The 17,658-nt window shown below is 51.2% G+C and overlaps 1 protein-coding gene across 7 annotated transcripts in view; it reads left to right on the forward strand.

Annotated features, from left to right (window-relative positions):
• Positions 1–17,658, forward strand: part of SSBP3 (single stranded DNA binding protein 3) — a 51,097-nt gene that overhangs the window by 26,758 nt on the left and 6,681 nt on the right. For 2 of the 7 annotated variants that reach the window (XM_052666035.1, XM_052666036.1), the window contains exons 5-9: positions 6,222–6,311; positions 13,383–13,463; positions 14,161–14,220; positions 16,124–16,190; positions 16,286–16,362. In XM_052666035.1, the coding sequence (XP_052521995.1) occupies positions 6,222–6,311; positions 13,383–13,463; positions 14,161–14,220; positions 16,124–16,190; positions 16,286–16,362 (375 nt within the window). The remainder of the gene's footprint in view (positions 1–6,221; positions 6,312–13,382; positions 13,464–14,160; positions 14,221–16,123; positions 16,191–16,285; positions 16,363–17,658) is intronic. The other 5 variants (XM_052666037.1, XM_052666040.1, XM_052666041.1 and 2 more) reach the window with 3 other exon arrangements.

The raw sequence follows: 17,658 nt of genomic DNA on the forward strand, positions 1-17,658 counted from the left end.
GGTTTTCCTTGAAATTTTCCCTTAATTCTGGTTTTACGAAGGCTGGTGAATAGGAGAACTCCATGTGGGGAGCGCTGTGGCCAATGTGACTCAATGTGGCCATCTGGTATAAGACACACAACTTCGGTGCAAACTCCAGTGCGTCGCTGCCAGCACTTTTTCCCTTCCCTGCAAATCCAGGGGAAGAAAGCTTGTGTTTGGTGTGGGAGAAAAATACAGATTGCTTCCCCCTGCAGCAGCGTGGCCACCAGAGGAGCCGAGCACCCCGTGCTGATGGATGGGCGGTAGATTAATAGTCCAAAGCGATTGCATTATCTAATGAAAAATTTATATAATTATTTTATATAACTTTTTTGGCAGGAGGACCCTCAAATGGATAGTATCGATTGCTGGAAAAGAGCTTGGCACGTCTGTTGCTGGAATTATTAGAGGAGAATAGCTAGTAATTAATACCTGCGTATTTACAGCAGCTAATTAGGGGTGTCCAGTCCAGCTGTGGGGCAGTGGGGAGGATCTGTGAGCCCGCACCAAGGCCAGGAGCCCGCTGCTGAACTTCCCCCAAGTTCCCCTTCGTCACCTTTCTGTACTCACACAGAACCAAGACTGGCTGTGTTCAGCCTCCTGCACCTCCTGCTTTTATCCCTTTCCTCTCCTCCCCCCCCACCCCCTTTTTGTTTTTTTTTTTTACCCTTCTCCCCTTTAATTCGGTTGCTGTGAAATTTTGCAGCCCTGCCAAGTTATTTCCTTGGGATATATTTAGATAAAGCAAGATCAGCAGAGAGTGATGTGTGTTTGCGTAAGGATGTTTGTAAATGTTAGCAGTAACACTGTCAGGATTGCGGAGCAGATGTCCGCGAGATGCTACCAAGATCCTTATTTACAAACTTGTAAATGACTGAAGGGGTTTCCTTCCCGGGGATAAGGGGGCCGCCTACTTAAGAGATTAAAATCCTATTGTTTTGTGGCTGGAGCTGCTCTGTTGGAGCTGCTGTCTCAGATTATCCTTTACAAGGGGGGAAAAAAAAACTGTATGAGCTTGAAACAGCATTGAATGCTTTGCTGGGTGGTTTTTTTTGTTGTTGTTGTTGTTGGCTTTTTTGCCTTCAGATGTGAAGATAGGGGTAGGGTTTTCTTTCTCTTTTTTGAGGAGTGAGGACAGCAGTCGCCCCATGCGCTCCCCTGACTGCTCTCCTTCCCTGTGCTCTCAGGCGATGCATTTCAAGGCATCACAACAAGCTCACCGGGTGCAACTAAGCCAGATGTGGCCTCGCCGCTGCTCAGCCCTGGCAGCACGTGGCAGAGTGCGCTGTGCTGGGAGATGCAGGAAGGGAAAGTTGTGAAAATCACGTAAGCACCGATTTTGCTGTCGCTCACAGCTTAGTTTGGAAGCATTCCTCCAAGGAAGCAGCAACCTGTTACAGATCTGTACTTACAAGGGGGCAGCCCTATGCAGGACGTGGTAAAACAGCATTGCTGCATAAATGCAGAGAGCTGGCTCCCATGGAGCCGGTGCCTCCCATCCCTGTGGGGACATCCGTGTGCCGCATTGCATTTGTAAAGCATCTCTGGCTGGGAACGTGGGAGGATGCCCAGGTGCCCCCACGTCCAGCAGCGTCCTTCTGGCCTCCCCCCGTGCTTCTGCTTTTGGTTTTGCATCGATGCAGCTCAGATGCTTGCAGCCACGCCAAGGTGGGGCCATGCAGAACAGCCACCCCCGTGGCACAGGCGTTGTGCTGCCGTCCTCCGGCGTTAATCAGGTTACAGTGAGGTGTGGGAGTGTCTTGTTATTAAATTTAAAACCTCACCATGTGAGATGAAGGCAGCTTTAATGAGATGAAAAGGCTTAACTAGAGTCCAATTTAATTCAGTAGTACCTGTTTACACGACCTGCTTAAGTCCTGACCTGCACGCTAGTTTATTTCCTCCATGCCAAATAATCAATAGCAGATGGGTAGGTACCAGCTCGCAGCTCCGTGCTCACCACCTCTGCGTGCTTGCACCAGAGGGCTGTGCTCATGCCAGGGCTTACAGAGGGCACACTGAGAACCTACAAGTGGAGCGTCTGCAAATGTGAGTTGCTCCTGTATCCTAACTTCTTGGCCACTGCTGCAAACCTTGCCTTGCAGATCCTGCTCTGCTGTGCTGTGCTCCCAGCCCAGGTCTGAGCAGCCCCACAGCCGTCAGCCTGGGCGGTGCCGCAGGGAGGATGCTGATCGCAGGTTGAATCTGCCGGGGGGGCAGGAAACCGCCGCAGCCGGCGGGCGCCGGGAGGGGCTCACATAGCACCCGCTGCTGCCAAGCCCTCGAGCCCAGCACGGAGCTCAGCTCCACGTTCAGGAAAATAAATGAAACCCCGGTCCTCGTCCCGGCAGGACGCGTCCCCGGCATCCCTGTTCTGGCATGGAAGAGTGGAGCTGGGCCAGCAAGGGGCAGCGGGTCGCTGGGTGTCCCCACGCTGCGGTGACGCTGGAGTGGCATGAAGCAGCTCGGGGCACTGGGGTGGGAGAGTGAGGGCACGCGGCGTGGCTGTGCCACCTCCCTGCCCTTCCGCTATTAAATGCAATTAATAGAGTTGAATAACCTGGCTTCTTCCAAAGGATTAGGTTAAGAAAATAAGACTGTTTTAATAGCCCTTTTACATCCCAGATAGATTTTAGCTGAAAAAACTAACCAAGATTTAAAGCCTCCTGCCCCGAGGCTTCGTATTGCTGCATTAAGGCACATGAATTTCATGCGCTGCCTGCGATTACGCTCCGCTTTCGGAAGAGCCGTTTCCTGCCTTCACTTCCCACATGGCTGCACAAGATGTACGCGCTGTCCGGCCGGAGCCGTCCTCCCTGCATCCCACTGCACCTCGCACTGCCTGCGGGTGGGAGGCACCACGGCAGGGCACCCCGCGTGCTGACAGCAGTGGTGGCCGTCACCTCCCCATCGCCGCTGTGTCCCCAGGGTGGGGAGATCTGGCCGCGCATCCCGGCAGAGGTGCTGCTGGGTTTGGCTGCGCAGCGCATCGCTCTTTTTCTCTGCTTCTTCCCCCTGTAGCCCGATGTTGGTGGGCTGCCGTGAGTGGACTCTTACGGATAATTTAAGTATCCAGCTCCTGGCTGTGTTGTTTTGTCCAATTTCTATTGCCTTCTGACCTACATCATTCTTTATTTGCAAAGCTATACTTGCAGGCAGCAGTAATAAATCAATTAATGACTCTGATGAATCATTTAATGGCTGACAAAATAACACTGCAGTCAACAGCTTGGATCTCTACAGCAGTACCAGAAGACGCTGGTTGACTCAGGGTAGGGAGACGAAACAGAGACTGTTAGCTCAATTAGTGCAATTAGTGCACGATTTAAAGGCTTAGACGGCATCTGCTGGCGTACCGAGTTGCTGTGTTAAGCGAGCGCCGAGATTTGGGAGCGAAACGTGGAGAACTAGATTGTCATCACACCAAAAAAGGGGAAAAAATCCGATGTAGGTAGGAAATATGTATCTATGTATGCGTGTATCTATAGATGCGTGCCCTAGGAACTGCGTTTTCTTTCCAGCACAGAGCAAATTAACCATCTAATAAAATGTGAATGTGCAGGCATGCTGGCCCCCCTGTGCCGAGGTGAATTGGCTCGATCCCTTTCCAGCCAAATGGCAGCACTAAGCCCAGCCCTGGAGCAGGGATGGGCTTGGACTCTCCCAGGCATTGCATCCATGGTTTGGTTTTGCTCCTCAGGGTCCCATTTCTTGCAGATGTTTGGTTTGGTGGAAGGGAGCAGAGTTCTGCGGGTGAATGGGAGAAGCCCATATAAAAGTTTCTTAGCTAAAGCAGTGAAAGTAATCCAAGAGGGTATGAAGGGTTCTTCAGGAATTAGATGCTGAAGGGTTCCGTGAGTTTGTGGTGCGTGCCTTTGGGTTTGGGGCATACACCTTGAGTTTGGGCATGCATCTTCGGGCTTGGGGCGAGCACCTTGGATTTGGGGCACGTACCCTTTGGGTTTGAGGTGAGCAGCTTGGGTGTGGGATGTGCACCCTTGGGCTTGGGGAGAACAGCGTTGGGTTCAGGCATTTTGTTCCTGGTGCTCCAGTTGCCGCCTTCTTCCTCTTCCTGGGCACAGTCCAGGGTTTTTGCAGCACTGCTCCAGCACGACGAAAGGTGCCTCGGTGTTTACCTTAGTGGTGGTGATAGGGAGGGGAATAAAAAGAAATAAAATGTCACTTCGCAGCCTTGTAAATCATTCATCAAGGGCTGACCAATTTGGCTCCCATCCTACAATATGCTCAGGGCACTTGTGGGTTTTTAATTATTGAGCCCTGCCAAGCGCCACATGTGCAAGGCACGTTAAATCCACGTTTACACGGCGAATGCATAGGTGAGATTTCGGGGTGTTTATCGCGGAAAAATATTCTGTGGTTTTGTGGAAAAATGTGCATTTGCTTAAAGATTTTCTTTGGCTGCATCGCCCTCCTCCCCCTGCTCCCTGTTGCAGAGGGAAGAGGAGTGCAGCATACTTCAGTTCATCACAAAGGCATAAAAGCTGTGTTTGTTTTATTAGACCCAGGCACTCTTTGTATCCAAACCAGGCTTCCTGGTGGTTCTGCTGGCCAGGTTCTGGGCCTGCTGTTGCCTTCACTGCGCAGTGCCAACCCTGCGCCTCACCGGTGACATCCCCACGGTCCCCTTGCTCCTTGGGATCTGCCTTGCCGCAGGAGATTCCCCAGCAAGAGATTATGGTGTGCTGGAAATCTCTTGAAACCATAAAATATCACCTTGGCAGCTTTATTGCGCCGCTCGCTGCCTTTGGAGAGCAGCGTTTTGCGTGATAGAGGGTTTAATAAAGGAAATTCCAAATGGGCTCGCTGCAGTTGGGGGCTTGGTCTTATATATTTTTGCATTAAGAACATTCATCTGCTTTGCAGAGAAACTGCAATATGTTCATGGCCTTGGATTAAGATTTGGTTTTACTTTTATAGCTGACCCACTTGGGGGGATGGAAGGGGGGAGAAATGGGTTCACTCCCTCTTCTTTCTATTTTTGCTGCCGTCTGAAGTATAAAAAGAGCCTGGAATGGGTAGGCTTATTTTTCCTGCCAGGACTTCTTTTTATTAACTGTAAAAACACTCAGATCTGGCCTTCGCTGGTTTTGCAGGAAGGCTGCTTGGGATGCCCTGCTCTCCTCGCCCCGCGGTGGGGTGCGGGATGGGGGGCACAGGCAGGGGTCAGTTCTTACAGACAGGCTCCTTGTCTGGAGAGCCAGCCCATGCTGTCCTGAAGGATGCTCACAGCTCTCAGGTGCGGGGTGGGCAGAGCAGAAGCTGGTGCACGTGGTTTTGTCCATCCCACCTGGGTTATGGTGGGCGAATGGAGCTGTTGGTGGGACACGGTGTCTGGTGGGGTCACCCTGCCCAAGCTCTGGGTTTAGAATAACATGGAGCAATCCCTGCCCATGGGATTTCCTTGAGGTGCCGTTGGGATGAGCAGAGGAAGGGGTGCTAGCTCTGTTGCATAGCTTTGGGTATGAAGTCCATCGTAAAACCTAGAGGAGGGGCTGGTATAGTGATCGAGCAGACTCAAACCAGTTAACATCACCAAAGCTCATTTATAACCTCCCCAGAAATGGAGGGATTAATTTTCAAAAGGCAAACAGTAGTGTGACTGTCAGGGAAAAGAGTCGAGTTGTTTGTTCTATTCCTTAGGATGGTTACTGACCCGGTAGAGACATTTTGCCATCAGCAGTTTTTAGGCAAGGTCCGTTTCTTCCCCCTTCCCACCCGGGCACAGCCCTGCACCGCGCCGATGTTTCCTCGGCGCCACGGCCACATGCCCCCCGTGCCACGCAGGCGCCCTTTGTTCCATGGCCAGCCCTGCTGCTGGTCCCCCTGCCAGAACACTGCCTTCGTCCATCGGCCTGCGTTGCGGGCGGGAAGTAAATATTAATCCAGTTGCTAAGCAGGGCTGTCTGGGTAACCCGCAGCTGGCCCCTTCCTTTTTTTGTGGCAAAGCCTCTCGTGCCCTCGCTGGGGCTTGCAGCAGGGATGCACAAGCCGCAGGTTGGGTGCGATTTTATAACAAAAACCCCTGGTTGTAGTATGGGGAGTGTTTTCTTTGTGGTGCAGAATTGAAGCAGCGAGTGGACAGCGGGAGGTGGGCGAAGAGAAGTGATTGAAAAGCCTTGACACAGCTCCTGAACTCCAACTCGAACCCAACGTGTTTGTCCTGGTTTTGTTCCCTGCAGAGCGCAGCTGCCGCCCCGAGTCCCGTGCTTGGAAACATTCCCCCGAACGACGGGATGCCCGGGGGCCCCATCCCACCAGGTTTCTTCCAGGTAGGCTGCTGCTCCTCCCGGCACCCGCGTCCATGGGGCGTCCATGGATGCACGAGCCGCTCGCGCCTTGCCGTCAGCACCGTGCGTTTGTCCCCACGGGGAGCCTCGCAAAGCCCTGTGCTATAGATGACCTGTTTGTGAATGCCCCGCTCTCCTTCCACGTTTACATTCTGGGTTTCGTGGCCCTAAGCGAATTTATCTTGCTCGAAGAGGTTACTGTATATTTGCAATTGATGTTTTTCCAAAGCTGCTTGTTTTGTGTTTGAGTTGAGATTGTATTTGTTCTTTGGTCTTAACAGACGTGCGTAATTGAAAACATTCTGGATTTTGATTCCTGAAACTTTTTCCCCCTCTGGTTAACCACTTGATTTTTTCCAAATGCAATCACCGAAAGCATTAACAAATGCTGGCGGGGGCTGTGGCTGCAGGCAGAAGCGGATTCGATCCAAGTGCAAGGCCCCAAATGCCATGGAGGCACCTTGTAAGCCAATACCTAGCAAAGTCCCCACAGTTCTCTTGTGCGTTCCTTCTCCCACGCTGAGCTCAGGTAGAAGACAGGGTAACATATGACTGGATGATGCTAATGGAAGGGTTTCCAACTGGCACTTAGAAATCAAAGCTTTAAGTGTGGGGCTTTTTTTTTAATGTCTTTGGAATCTCTTTGTATGTCACGATACGCAGTGGTTCGTAGCACCGTAAGCTCATGGTGCATTTAAGATCTTCCTTCTTGAGGAATAAGCACTTGTCTGTGTAACAAATGGGATAACAGTTGAAAGGGATATTTGTTTTGGCAAGCTGCTTTTTTTATCTGGGTTTGTGATTTGTATATGGGAGAAATTCTTGGGCAGTAGACAGGCAAACTTGATAAAGTGCTTGTGATTTATGGGAGCGGTATCAGCGTGGTATCACAACTTGTGTGCGTGGAGCTGGAGAAGGGGGAAGGAGGGCTGCTGCTTTTTTTAGAGAGATCCCATTTCCTGAACTTGCGTATGACAAAATAAAGAGTATCCGATATTGAGTGCTAACCCTAAAACAGGGTAATCTTGTAGCAGTGCTCTGTGACACGGGATGAAGCGAGCAGAAGAGATGCTATCTCGCAGGTCATAGCTGCTGCCAGCAATTCAAGTGCCAAGTCGCTACTTCCAACAAATGTGTTTCCAAAAGTCCTGATCTCATCCCGTTGCAAAGATGACTGTCCTCTCAAGCTCCCACTTCACACAGATCTGCGAGGGTTACAGAATTGGCAAGAAGTTAGGGCACGGCTTCAAAAGCCTGGGTTGGATTTCACCAAGAGGAGAAGGTGAGGGAGAGGAGCTGTGATGCCCCAGCTCATGCTCGGGTCTTGACATTTTCCCACTGACAGCTTCCGAGGCCTCCCCCCGCTTTCCTTTTTGGCTGTTCATAGTGTTTTGGCACAGAGGGTCTGCTCAAAGTGCAGACAGCCCGTCCCAGATCTCCACTTTGGTGCATCTGGACCAGGAGCTGGGCTGCCTTTGCGATGGGGGCTCAAAAGCAGCTCCTCTTTCTAAGGAGCTTTGCTGGGGGCTTCCTGAAAACCCTACAGAAATAGCAGCAGACCATGCGTGGAGCTGCTACCCACCCCCAGAGCTTGGGGAAGAGAGGGAGGGAGCGTGGTCGCTGCTCTGGGATTAGGTGCGGAGGAGGTTTGGGTGCCGATGCATATGGATCACATGTGACGTCTCGAGAGACTGCCTTTCCTGAAAGCCTTCCAACATCTGGTTTCTCCTCCCAGCCTTGGAAAAAGAGAGGAGGAGGGGAGAAGAAAAATCCCACCTTTTAACACAGGCAGAACATCACCCCCATGAAAATCCGTCTGATTTATTGCGGGTGCTTGGCTCGTTCCAGCTTCAAGACGTGCTCGAGACGAGCTCTTGCAGAGGTGGGCTGGAGGCTCTGCATCGAGCTGTTTGCAGCTCAGGGTTAATTTCTTATCTCTGGAGGAAATTAAAGCACTGAACTTAAGAGAGTGAAACCAAAAAGGTCACAGGAGATGCAGAGGACTGAAACAGTTACAGTCCTTCTCCCCAACCCTTTATGTGCCAACCTCAGGAGCCAGGTGAGATCTCCATCTGGTCAGTCCATCTCCTGCAAGGGAAAAATGGAGGTTGGAGGGAATGTGAGCATCGGGGAGCATCAGCATCTTGCTCCAGCAGTGCGGAGCTGGCAGTGCAGAGCTTCCTGCACCCTTCTGCACCATACTGCAGGCACCAGGGACTTGGAGGGCTCAGGTTGCCTAAGGACAGCAGGCACAGAATGCTTCTGGAGGTCCTAGTGCAGGGACAGATCATGTCCTGGCATCGTGGTGGCAACCAGCCAGGAGCTGAGATGGCAGTTGCGGCAAACCAGCCTGTTCCAGTGCTGGCTGCAGAAACCCTGCACTGCTTCCCCAGGTGCAAGGACCCCTACAGCCCCTACGAGTGAAGGTGGCAAAGTGAAAAAACATGAGAGGCAGCTCTCGGGAGCTGGTGGCCCAGAAAAACACAAGCGTGAGCTTGGAGGAGCAGAGACAAGAGGAGAGGAGTCTGTCTGCAGCACCCGGCTCGCAGGCAGAGCCTTCCCTGCGCTGCAGCTCAGCAGCGACCTTTAGGCTCAAGGCCAAGGGAAATGCAGCCCTCGGCGTCTCCTGAAGCCCGACAGGAAAGGAGAGGCCCTGGGCGCCCTTTGGATGCCTGGGCACCGTGCAGTGCCAGCAGACTGTGGCGCCTGGCATCGGGCCATGCTCCTGACTAATGGGGGGCCAGTTCGTGGCTAGCGTGGGTAGACTCCTTTATTTAAATCTCGCTCTTTGTCCCTTTAAGATGAGTAAACAAACCCTTCGCTCATCCTCCTAAAGGTCATCGAAATCATTTTTGCTTTTGTTTTGAAAGCTGAATTGATGCCCGTTTGCAGATCCCTCGCGTCAATCTCCTCTGCTCCAGCACTGGGGAAGGGGAGTGCCAGGGAAATGCACAAGGTAAAATTAAAAATTGCAAGCTATTAGAACAAGACCTTCCTTGTAGTAAATCAGGGGGGCGTAGGATGTGGGGGCTGCTCATCCCAGCCCTCCCCCCCCCCATGGCCCTGCCTCTCTTCCAAATGCGTGCTCCCTGCCTGGCTCGGTAACGCTGGCTCTGATGAAATGGAAAGTTGCACATAAATCAATGTCTGTGGCCGTGTTAGCTATGCATCAGCAGCTAGCCTGCGAGATGCACCAAAACAAAGCACCGGTCGCTCGCTGTTCCTACACTGCCCCCTAATGCAGAGAAGCCTCGGGAGCCAGGAAGGACAGGGTCTTCCATCCCGGGGGCATCCTTTCTCCCGGCTGGTTGGGAAGAGACCTGCAGTGTTATGCCTTAGTTTGCAGCTCTCGCCAGGCTCTCTTCCCTTGGAGCTTCCCATGGGAAGAGACTGATGGCTGAGCCTCCTGCTGCTAGTGCTGCAAAACCCCACTGGCGTGGGTGGCAGCTGGGCTGACCTAATGCTGTCAGATTTCCCGGGGCTGCTTTTGTAGGGGAAGGCTTCTTCTAGGCAAGAGCTGAAGGAATATAGCTTACAAGAGAGAAGAAATAGCAAGCGTTGGAAAAAGTTTTTTTTTTTTCCCTTTTTTTCTGGAAGTTTAGCAGGATGCCCGAGGCTTTTGTACCGAATGTCTGGAGCATATGGTGGGATTTGCAGTCAACTTTCTCTCGGGTGCTCCATCCAGATGGAGGTGACTGTTCTTGGCTTCGGCTGACATGGGTTTGTTTCCTGAAGAGCTTGTGTTTAACATATTCCTTCAAACCAGAACTCCGTGCTCGGGAGCCCCAGCTGCAGGCAAGGCAGTTTCCTGCCCACGGCTCCCTTCCTGGCTGCTGCCGAGCTTGGCCATGTTGCGGTCTGAAGGTGAATTTGGGCCTTCACCCAGCACCTCATGCCTTTCTGGTATTGCCATTCTCTGCCCTGCAGGCAGGAGGTGACCCTCTGTCCCTGCTTGTTGTCCAGCCTGGTGGGCTCCAGGCACTGTCTACTGTGTGATAAAAACATCTGATGTTGTAGCTGAGGGTTTGGGCTTTGTGGTGGGCTCGGGGGTGTTGCAGGAAGCTCTGAGAGCCCTTCAAGCACCGTTTGCACATTGAGTTCCTCCTGCACCCTCAGACTACGTGGGCTGTGGTGCCGAGATGTTGTTACGAAGCTGGCAGGGCAGGAGAATGTCGAGTTGCTAGTTATTGCTCTTCAGCCTCCTAGAGAGGGCACGGCAGGGCTCTGAAACCTTCCCTAAGGGCTGGATGGCTGGGTTGGAAGCACCAGGTGCCTGTGGGGCTGGGGGAGCCAGTGGGTGCCCCACGGCGCTGCAGGTGGTCATGGTGCTACAAGGACGGCAGCTACCAAGGAGCCTGGAGCATCCTCCCTAAAGCTTGACAAGGGATATTTCATTCTTTTGTTTACATGTCACAAAATTTCCACCTCGTTTTACAAGAATAAAACACCAGATTCCCACCCAGTAAACTCAGGCACTTCTCTAATTAATATCCATTTCATTTATTTTGCTATTTTCTGATGTTGAAACCGGCAAGTCAGAGGCAGATACATTTAAATGCAAGATGCCTTCTTCTTGCTAACTCCAAATTGTTGGTATCTCGTTGCGCTGATGCTTTGCCTTCTTATACCATTCTTCATTGTTCTGCCACCCCCAGAGGTACTTGAGAATGTTTTTAAATATAAAAACTCCACCATTAGCTGAAAGTATGTAGCCCATAAAACATGATCCATTTGTGGTGAATTACGCTCGGAACATAAATTGACACATGCAGAACTATGATCGCTAGTGCAATTTTCCATGTTTAATATTTTACAAGAAGTTTGAGAAGTTGAGCTTGTGAAAGGCGGAGTGGAAATAATCGGATCGTTTGGAAACTCCCGTGGTAAAGCAGCAGCCCTCTGTCATCTGCTAGTCCAGATTTGTCTGTAAGGTCCCTGTAGTAAACGGGGGGAAGAAAATGAAGCAGAGAGGAGGTCAGTGGGCGGGCTGGAACACCTAGCACTGTCGGAAACAATTTCTATTTACACTGCTTTAAGTGTTGGGTTGGTTGTGGGGTTTTTGAGCAGTGTGGAAGAGTCCCGTCCCACACGGCCGTCCAAGCCCTGTTGGTGAGGCCTGCAGAGGCTGTAGGAGCACTGCTTAATGACTGCTAAATACGTGCTTCAAGGAAACGAAGGAGTTGTTGTGTTGATTGGAGCCCACATGTCATGTCTGCAAAACATTCGTCTCCAGCACTGCGCTCCATCAGGATCATCTCTGTTTGTAGGGAGGGAAACGCACTGGGGAAAGGCAGCCATCGGCAGGTTTAGGGGCAGGCCTGGGCCCCGGGACATCTGCAGATGTTTATGGAGATAACTGCATCCAGAGCCCTGCGTTTCTGACTGAGGAGTGCTGGGCCCAGCCGCATGCAGGGGCCTCGCCGGGCCTGGGGCAGGAAGGAGCCGGCGCTTCAGATGTGCTGCTCACTTCAGCAGGATGCTCGGAGGGAGCAAATCCACCTCTCCCTCCTCCCCCACCCAGAGGGAATCAGTTGTGAAGTGCCCTAACCCACTGCGACCAGCGGCGGTCCCACGCCGAGCCTCCATTCCCCCCCCCAAGAGGGGAAGGGAGAGCGGCACAAAATGGCCGCAGGCCTTCGGCCTCACTCCACCGCCCCACGCTGTGCCCCGCTGGGCCAGGAGCATCCCAGCAGCAGTGCCCCGAGTGCTGGCTGCCCTGTGGCTCCGAGTGCCTTGGTGCCAACAGCATGGCTTCATTTCTACAGCCACCAGGGTCCTGTCGCAGCGTTTGGCTGCATGTCCCCACATCACAGTCTGCAAAAAAAAAAAAAAGTAAAAAAGCCCTCTTACTTTATTTACATTGCACTCAAGTTTCCACGGTACAAAAGATTTGCAGGTGCAAATGTGTCCTGCCTTCATTAACTTCCCCTCCCTTTTTAATTTATGTGATTTCAATTTTCCTTCCCTGTACTGTTAATTAGGGGACCCTCTAATCAGTACCATTATCACAGTGGTATTCATGTTTAGGAAAGCTGCTAAACAAATGCTTGCAAAATTGCTAAATGGCTAATTAATGTCTGTTAATTAAGAAAATTGCTCATGGTAACAAACCATGCCATTGCTGGCAGCAGCTAGAAGGCGAACACTTGTTGAAATTGGTAACAAGGCAGGTAGAGAACATCTGCTTTGCGCCTTTCCTGGAGTGTGCAGTCGCTTCGCATAACGCACTTACCGAGCTTATTTGCTTTCTGTACCAATTACACGTCCTTTGACCCAAAAATACCTTTTTTTTTTGCCCTGTGTTAACATGCACCGATACGTCCTTGCACCAACCTCACTGTTCCTTCAAGCAAACTTTCATTTTGTGCTTTAAAGGGAAATATTTAAAAAAAAAAAAAAAAAAAGTGGGCGTTCAACCCCAAAATGTCAGCAACTGCTGCATTGCAGTGCTCAAAACCTACAGGAACTAATCTTTCCTTTTTTCCTTAGACGTCCTTAGTAGCACTTTACCCGACCACGCAGCGGACCCTGGGGTGGCAAACCCTGGGAGGTGTTTCCAGCCTTCAGGATGTGGGAGGAGAGAGGAGAACATGATTTTTTTGTTGTTGTTTTGGGGTGGTTTTTTTGGTGGTTTTTTTTTTTTGTATTTTCCCCCCAACCTCTCTGACCCCCTCTCCTGCATATTTTTCTTCCTCGTTGCACGCCCTCGCCAAGTGTCTCCCTGTGTGTTTATCATTGCAGACGTGGTTGAACTACTGGACCGTTTACTGTAATGTGGCTGCTGTACTTTGACAGATGTTCTGAATTTTTTTATTTTTGTCATTTTTTTTTTTTTTTGCATCTATCATTATTCGTTGTTCAGTTACAAATGAATAGAAACTCAACTAAAAGGAGAGAAAAAAAAAATAAAGCATTAAAAAGAATTGGCAAACTGCCTTCCCTACAACAACAACAACAAAAAAAACAAAACAGCTCCACCCGTGAATCCTTTTTAGCTCTTTCTGCGCTTTCATGTGCTAATCTATAACCTCCTTCTACTGTCTGACCTCACAGGGACCGCCTGGTTCACAGCCCTCGCCACACGCACAGCCTCCACCCCACAACCCTAACAGCATGATGGGACCCCACAGTCAGGTAACGGCACTAGTGATGGGTAGGGCTGTGAATCGGGACGCGCTCTGCGAGCGCGCTGGGAGCGGGAGCCCGCTGCCCCCAGCTCTGCCATGGGGCGCTGCTTTCTCCCCAGTGCTTGGTTGTTTTTGCTGGGTGTGCAGGTGACGGCGGACTGAGAACTCACTCGTGGGTATCAGAGTGGTTTACCTCCCCCAGGCAGCCTGAGGAATGGAGCTGGATGTGGGTTTTTAAGCTTCTGTTGGTAGCAGCAGTTGTAAAAGAGCACCTGAAGTCTTCTTTTTTTCCACACTTAGCGTTGGGGAATTTTTTGTGTGTGTGCGTGTCTGTATGTGCATATTTCCCACTTTTATACATATAGAAATACATACATATATTTAAGCTCAGTATCTAACACTCAGGGTTACCCGTGCACTAATTGTAACAGCCTCACATAGTACAGCCGAAGTATGTCAAACACTCTCAAACAATAAACCTACAGAAAACCTTAAATAAAAACGGACTCCGGACACTTTTTTCTTTTTTTTTCTTTTCTTTTTTTTTTTTTTTCTCTTTTTGTTTTTTTTTTTTTCCTTTTTCAACTCAACTTTTTGAAAGAAGGATTTCTCCAGAACAAAGTCTATAAGGTCTAACCGGCGTGTGTGGGGCACGAGCTGTCCCCCTGTCGTGTGATGCTGACCTGCTTTCTGTGTCATTGCAGCCTTTCATGTCACCGCGCTATGCAGGAGGTCCCCGGCCCCCCATCCGGATGGGAAACCAGGTACTGCTCCCCGACCCTGGGCGGATTTTCCCTGCGATCCCTGCAAATTAAAGCAACGGAGATAATCCCAGCTGCTGTGGGGTCAGGCGGGGCAGGTCGCTCCTGAATTTTGGGGTTGGGTTTATCCTCTTATCTCGGCTTAACCGGCGGCCGTTTGCTGCTGTCCTTGCCAGCTCCCGCTCCACGCGCTGCCAAAACGTGTGGCATCGCCTTGAGGCATTGACATCAGGTCTGTGTGGCAGTAACCTAATCACGGGTTGCTTTTCATTAAAGAGAAATTAAAGGAAGCATGCAATTCCTCGGAGTAGCAAAATAACCTCGGAAAAATTATCTTGGGAGCTTGCTTTTGTTAACACTTCTTACAAGTAACGTTGTTCTAATACAGCTCTTCTTATTAGGAAAAGCACAGGTTAGAACCATAGAATCACTAAGGATGGAAAAGATCACCAAGCCCAACCCCGACCCACCCCGCCATGCCCACTGGCTGCCCCTCAGTGCCACATCCCTGCGGTTCTGGAACGCCTCCAGGGACCTGGAGTGGGTGACCCCCCCACCTGCCTGGGCAGCTGTGCCGGTGCCTCTTTCTGAGGAGGTTTTTCCTAATACCCAGTTTACAATTCCTGGCAGAAGAGCAGCCAGCAAATAGGATGTTGCACCTTTCTTAATGCTGTTGGTTGCTGGATTGGAGGCTTTAGCCACTGGGTCTTCCAGAACACCTCGAGACCAGGCAGGGTGGGAGGTGGCAGCGATGCGGGCAGACGGACGGCACGGTGCAGCATGTGGCTCTGTGGGTTTTGGTGGAGGCGTTGGGGGAGGCGGAGCTGCTGCTGTTCCCAGCGCTTGTTTTGTTAGGTCCTCCCCAAACTGCCACCTAGCAGGGCTGAGACCAACCAGTTGTGGTTTCACCCCACCATGCACTGCACAGATGAGTCCCCTGTGCTGGCAAAGCAGGGACCACAGAGGGTTTGTGCAGCACTGGGGTTCAGGTCTTCCATATCTCTTAACCTTTGATTTTGACTGTGAGGTTAATTAGAGAGATTTTTTTTTCCCCCAAACACCGTGTCTAAAATACAGCTTTGTGCATACCCAGAGCTTGGTGTTGTCACGGTCACATCCAGTGGGACAAGAATAAATAGGAAGGCAGGCAAGTCAGAGAGCAGAAGTCTAAATACTCACAGCCACGACAGCTCTTGTTTGTCTTCCTCCTGCCACTGTCTTCCAAGATGTAAAATATTGGAAACGAAAGTCAGCCTGGCTGCTGGGTTGGATGGGGCCTGTGTCTGCATGAGGGGGACCAGTTTCACGGTGGTATTCAAATAAAAGGCAGCTCTACTACAGAAAGGCTTGCAGTTTGCTTCCCCAAGGCAGATAGTATCTGTGCTTTCTCCCCCTTTATCTGCGCAGAGCAGTGTGGGGAAGGCAGCCTTTGAACTTTAAATAGCCTGTGCTCAGGGGAGGGGGAGCAAGCGCATCTGAAAACATGGGAGTGGGCCCCATGCATGCAGGGATGAACCCAAATGCAGCCTCTTGTAAGCACAGCATTGCCCATCGTGGGCAAATAAATCACTGCAGGCAGCGTGATTTGGCTGTGGTGCTGGGCTGCCGTCATGGCCTGCCAGGATACCTCTGCCCTGCACAGCGTGGGGCTCCTGAAATACTGGTGTCTGAGTCAGGTTCTAGACTGTATTGGCAAAGGGAAAGAGGAACAGTGCCAGGAGTTGTAGGGATGTGGCATCCAGTGCAATGCAAGGTGGGATGCATCTCTACAGGACAGGAGGGTTTTGGGTCCTGAACAACCCCTTTCCCCTTGGGAACCGGAGTCCCCTTGGCTCAGATCTCCACACCTAGGCTGCATTTTGGCCACGTGCTGATTTGTGTAATCTCCCCCGCCTTGTTTTCCCAGCCTCCGGGGGCCGTTCCTGGTACACAGCCATTGCTGCCCAATTCGATGGATCCCACGCGACAGCAAGGTAAACCGGCGGCGGTGGATTGGACATTTCCCCCGCCTCGTTAGCTGTTGCTTTGGGGTTCCATCCCACCTAATGTGCGTCTTTCCTCCCGGCAGGGCACCCAAACATGGGCGGACCCATGCAAAGGATGAATCCTCCGCGAGGGATGGGCCCCATGGGTCCCGGTCCGCAGGTAACCCAGCAGCACCAAAGAGCATCCACAGCTCTGCCAACACCAACCACTATCTCCACAACCCCCAGGGGCAGGAAAGGCTGGGAGATTTCCCCTCCTGTCCCCCATTAGTGTTAATGCGTTTTACATTAGTCTTGCATCTGGAAATCCCTCCTTTTAACGGTAGCGAGGTCTTCAGGGCTGCGTGTCCTCATTAAGGGTATTGCAGCCCCCCTTGCCCTTCAGCTGAAGGGGGATGCCACTTAGCACCGAGCCGTAGCGGTGTTTGAGTGCATTATGCAGCAGGCCTGGGAAACAGTTATGACCCTAACAGCAGGAAAGGGGAAGGATGCCTACATTAAAAATAAATAAATTAAAAAAAAAAAACAACAAATGGAAAGATACCTTTAGTGAGGGAATAACTGTTCCCTTTGCTTGTTTCTCCCCCTCGTGCCCTGATCTGCAGAGCGTTTGAGCTCCTCATTTCAGTCATTTCTTAATCAGGTTGGTTTTTTTTTTGGAGGGGCAAAGCGAAAGGTTGTGTGGAGGGACTCAGTCAGGAGGAAGGTGTGCTTAGCAGGGCTGATTTCACCCGCAGCTTGGCCACCCGCACGCCAAGGTCCTCATCCTCACTGCCCTCTGTGCTTCAGAGAAGTTGGGTCACCTATTTTTTGGCTTTTTCAAGTGTGTTTCAGAAGCTCCAGACCTTTCACAGGCATTTCAGTACTCCCAAACCTTGAACTCTCAGGACTCCTGAGAGTCCCAGCCGGTGCTGGTTGTCCCCCTGATTTTTCACGTGTGCTCCCAACTGTGCAAACACAACGCAGCTCCCTCTGCTCTCACTTTACCCAACCGCAGCTCAGAAAGATGCTCAAACTAAATCAAAGTTCTTAGGCTGCAGTAATACCAAATCCTGCTCAGCTACTCCAGAAAGGGGAGGTGGGGTGGGGACAGCCAGCCCAAGGAGGAACAAACTCTTAAATTAAGCAGATCTGGGTTAATATATTCTGCCTTTCTGTTGATTCATTTTCTGAAGTGGATTTGCATGCTGCTCTGTTGACTCACTTCTGTTTGTTCCTTCTAAGAGACTTCAAAAACACATTACCATATTTTGGTTGTAGGTTTATCCTCTCTGCACTGTCGCCTACGTTGGGTTTTTAGCGCGAGGCTCAGAGTCTGTCAGGAGACAAACGTGTGTGTTTGAGTTTTGTTTTGTTTTCCCCCTCGAGACTGTCGAGCGAAAGCGAGTGCAGCGTCAAGGGAGTTGTGTCATTGCCTACCACGAGGAAGGGAGGAGTGCCCGCATCCATGGCTCTG

The sequence above is a fragment of the Tympanuchus pallidicinctus genome, unplaced genomic scaffold (assembly GCF_026119805.1).
Source record: "Tympanuchus pallidicinctus isolate F22 unplaced genomic scaffold, pur_lepc_1.0 scaffold7, whole genome shotgun sequence".
Taxonomy (NCBI): Eukaryota; Metazoa; Chordata; class Aves; order Galliformes; family Phasianidae; genus Tympanuchus; species Tympanuchus pallidicinctus.